Source organism: Ursus maritimus, unplaced genomic scaffold (assembly GCF_017311325.1).
Source record: "Ursus maritimus isolate PB19 unplaced genomic scaffold, ASM1731132v1 scaffold_4, whole genome shotgun sequence".
Classification (NCBI taxonomy): Eukaryota; Metazoa; Chordata; class Mammalia; order Carnivora; family Ursidae; genus Ursus; species Ursus maritimus.
The window spans coordinates 55,609,786-55,613,524 of record NW_024426552.1 but is presented as its reverse complement, the minus strand read 5'-3'; the positions used below and the strand labels follow the sequence as shown (position 1 = coordinate 55,613,524).

General features: G+C 43.1%; 1 protein-coding gene across 1 annotated transcript in view; it reads right to left on the bottom strand.

Annotated features, from left to right (window-relative positions):
• Positions 1-1,195: 1,195 nt before the first annotated feature.
• Positions 1,196-3,739, bottom strand: part of PLCXD2 (phosphatidylinositol specific phospholipase C X domain containing 2) — a 43,153-nt gene continuing 40,609 nt past the window's right edge. The window contains exon 4 of the mRNA XM_008706601.2: positions 1,196-1,415. Within this exon, the coding sequence (XP_008704823.1) occupies positions 1,256-1,415 (160 nt within the window). The 3' untranslated portion in view covers positions 1,196-1,255. The remainder of the gene's footprint in view (positions 1,416-3,739) is intronic.

The window sequence follows — 3,739 nt, the reverse complement described above, 5'->3', positions numbered from 1 at the left end:
TCCTTCTGGATAAGTACCTCTTATCGATTCAAAAACACCCCCAAATCCCCTCTTGAGTTTCACAGCCCTCCTGCAGTGGTGATTAGCAGGCTCTGAACAACCCGCAGAGAGTAGAAGAATCAAGACACAAACTGGAAATGTTCCAACACTGGGTATCTCTCCCTTGATGACACACAAGTCATCCTGAACGTCCCCGAGGTAGTCTTTGTTTTCAAGGAGTTACAGGACAGCTCCGATCCCCCTCGGAGCTTCCTCCGTAAATCCATTGCACTTCCCCACGCATCCTGCGGCTGCCTCCCCGGCGCCAGCGACAAGGCGCCTTCCGTTAGCGTTAGCGTCAGAGCCCAGACCCGGGGTCTGGCACACAGCAGTGAAATGCAATTCCAAGATCTGGCGTGAAGATCCCGTGCCAAAGCAGACTTTGCCAAAATGATGCAGGAGTTTACCTGGCAGCCATTTTGGGAAAAGCTATAGGATTAAACCAAAGAAATGCGCCATGCAGCAAACATGCATGTGTGTCTCCTGTTGGGCCCCACACTGACAGGATCTCCCACCATTGTTCCTTTCACTTTTAAGAAGGGGCCAACAGAAATGGAAAGGAATCAATGTTTTACAACTGGGAAACCCATTTCAGAAAGCAAAGGCAATATGCACTGTTTATCCAAAGAATGAAGGTGCCAAGTTCCTAATCAGAAGCTACGCAAGAACAGCTCGTGGCTGGAATGGCTTGGTGACAAAGAAGTCTCACGCTCTCGGGGAAGAGTCAACATGCCAGAGAGAACTGGTGCCTGACCCTCTTCTCCCTCAAAGCCCCAGGTTGATGTTAGAGCCACCCCACAGGGCCTTCCACACCTGCAGGGAGCCATTCTTTTGCCTAAGAATGCCTTTCTGGGTCAGTCTTCTTGCTGGCTCACACACAACATCCTGGAAGACAGCAGGAAACCAGGCCAATTTGGAGACACTCAAAAGGAAGCTGGAGACCCCATTTCCACATTACATTCAACATCATGAGCCATTGGGGAGACCCTGACTTTGATCACACGAAACATGCTTTTTCCCTTGGACTTCCGTTTTTTTTGAAAAGTCTCATTTGGGAAAAATGCAATTAAAAGCTCTGTAATTTTATCCAAATGGCCCTATGAAGAGGGAAAAATGCCCTCTTCCTCCTCCTTCCCCATCACTGCCCAGGGGCCGTCCTAACAAGAACCCTTCAGAACGCCGGCCTGGATCAACAAAGTCGCCATTAAAAAGCAAATCAGCATTTAGCCAAAGCCCTGTCCTCCTGGAGGAGGTCATTCAATTCAATGACAGTCGTGGCGAAGTCCACCAGGTCCACAAAGTCAGATGTGATGATGTTGACACCCATGGCTCCAGGCCTCTGAGTTTTCACCCAGTCCAGGATGGCAGGAAGATTCCTACACAGAAGAGAGAACAGAGAGTAGAGTTTGAAAGGACTCTTCCAGAAATGGAAACAAGACATTTCCATTCGTGTAACAAAAGTACGTCAATAGAAGCAAGGTCCCCTGCAGTCCGTCCCTTGAAGCTTTAGCTCTCTTTCAGGGATGGAGGGATGTCTGTTTCAGCACAGAACTGTACTTTCAGGGTTTCTGTACTGGAAAAGGAGATTATTTGCCTCAAGCACCAAAGAGATAACCATGTCAGTAGGACCTTGAAAGACTAAGATCAAGAGCCTAATTATCGGGGCGCCTGGGTGGCACAGTGGTTAAGCGTCTGCCTTCGGCTCAGGGTGTGATCCCGGCGTTACGGGATCGAGCCCCACGTCAGGCTCCTCCACTGTGAGCCTGCTTCTTCCTCTCCCACTCCCCCTGCTTGTGTTCCCTCTCTCGCTGGCTGTCTCTATCTCTGTCAAATAAATAAATAAAATCTTTAAAAAAAAAAAAAAAGAGCCTAATTATCGGTAGGTTCTCTAATTTTTTTTAACACGAAAATTTTCAAACGTAGCTAACACTGAAAGAAATTTACAGTCAGTGCATGTACCATCTAGCTTCTATCACTAACATTTTATAGTATGTGCTTGCCACATAGCTGTCCATCAGCCCATCGCTCTACCCTTCCATTAAAACATCTCATATTTTTGACAAATTCCAACTGCACACATCTACACACATGCCCCAAATACCCCAGTACGCATATCATTAACAAGAACTCAATATTTACTTTAATTTTTCTTTTGACATAAACTCGCATCCAATAAAATGGGCAAACCTTAAGCGTCCACTAGTCGAGTTGTGACAAGTGTATATACGTAATGCACACCCACATCAAGGGACAGAATACCACACCAGAAGGTTCCTGCATGTACCTTTCTCATCAATCCCTGCCCGCATCCTCCCAGGGGCAACAATTATTCTATTTTTTTTTTTTTTTAGCATTGATTAAATTTGCCTGTTCTAGAACTTCATGTCATTTCATGCAATATGTATTCTTTAGTGTGAGGTTCTTTCATTCAGCATGATGGTTCTGGAATCTACCCAGGCTCTTGCATACATCGGTAGCTAGTTCTTCATCTTAATCACGCAGTATCCCACTGCATGAATGTGCTGCAGTTTGTTTATCCATTTTCTTACTCATGAATCAATGGGATGTTACTAATGTTTGGATATCATGGCTAAAACTGTTATGGGCATTCTTATCTAAGTCTTTTTGTGGACATTTACTTTCACTTCCTTTGGATAAAGACCAAGGACTAAAACTGCTTTAGTACATGGTAGGTTAACATTTAGTTTTATAAGAAACTTCCAGATCTTTTTCCAAAGAGGTTGTTCCATGATATATTCCCATCAACAAAGGATGAGAGTCCTGGTTACTTCAGAGCCTCTCCAAAACTTGGCATGATTAGTCTTTTTAATTTTAGCCATTCTAGCAGGTATGTAAAGATACCTAAGAGTGTTTTAATTTGCATTCTTCTGATGACTAGTAAGGCTGAGCTGTTTGTAACATACTTATTGGCCATTTGCATGTCTGCTTTGCAAAGTACCTGCCCAATTCTTTCACCCATTCTTTTCTTTTTCTTTTAATTGCTGACCTGTAGAAGTTACTTATACATTCTAGATACTAGTCTTTTCTCGAATATGCTTTTTGATATTTTATCCTTGCCTATAGCTTGTCTACTAATTTTCTTAATGGCATATTTTGGTGAGCTCAATTCCTTAACTTTTTTTCTTTTATAATTTCTGTGACCTATCTAGGAAGCTTTTCCTAGTCCCAAGTCACAAAAATATTTTCCTGTTTTCTTCTATAAGCTTTATGGCTTTACTTTCCTGTTAGATCCAAGATCCATCTCAAGCTAATTTTTATGTATGGTTTGCAGTAGGGGTCGGGTTTCACTTCTCCCGTATGGATATACAGTTATTCCAGAACTATGAGTGGCTTCTTAATGGACCAATGCTCATATACACAGTAGGTTGGTCACATTTTATAATTCAAGGATTTTCCATGTGATAGCCAGAATGTTTTGCCCGAAGCAGCTCATAATTTAGTGACATCAACAAATGACAATAATTTAATGTGATACCTTCTGTATTGGCAGGAAATATAAATATCTTGGAGGGTAGAGAGGAGGGCGAAGTCAAGTGTATTGCATAGTCTGGCATCTGGGGAGACTTTAAGGAAGACACAACCCATGTCTTATGTTTTGGTTAAGGGACTGGAGTTTTTTTTTAAAGATGTTATTTATTTATTTGAGAGAGAAAGAGAGAGCGGGGGGGGGGGGGGGGGG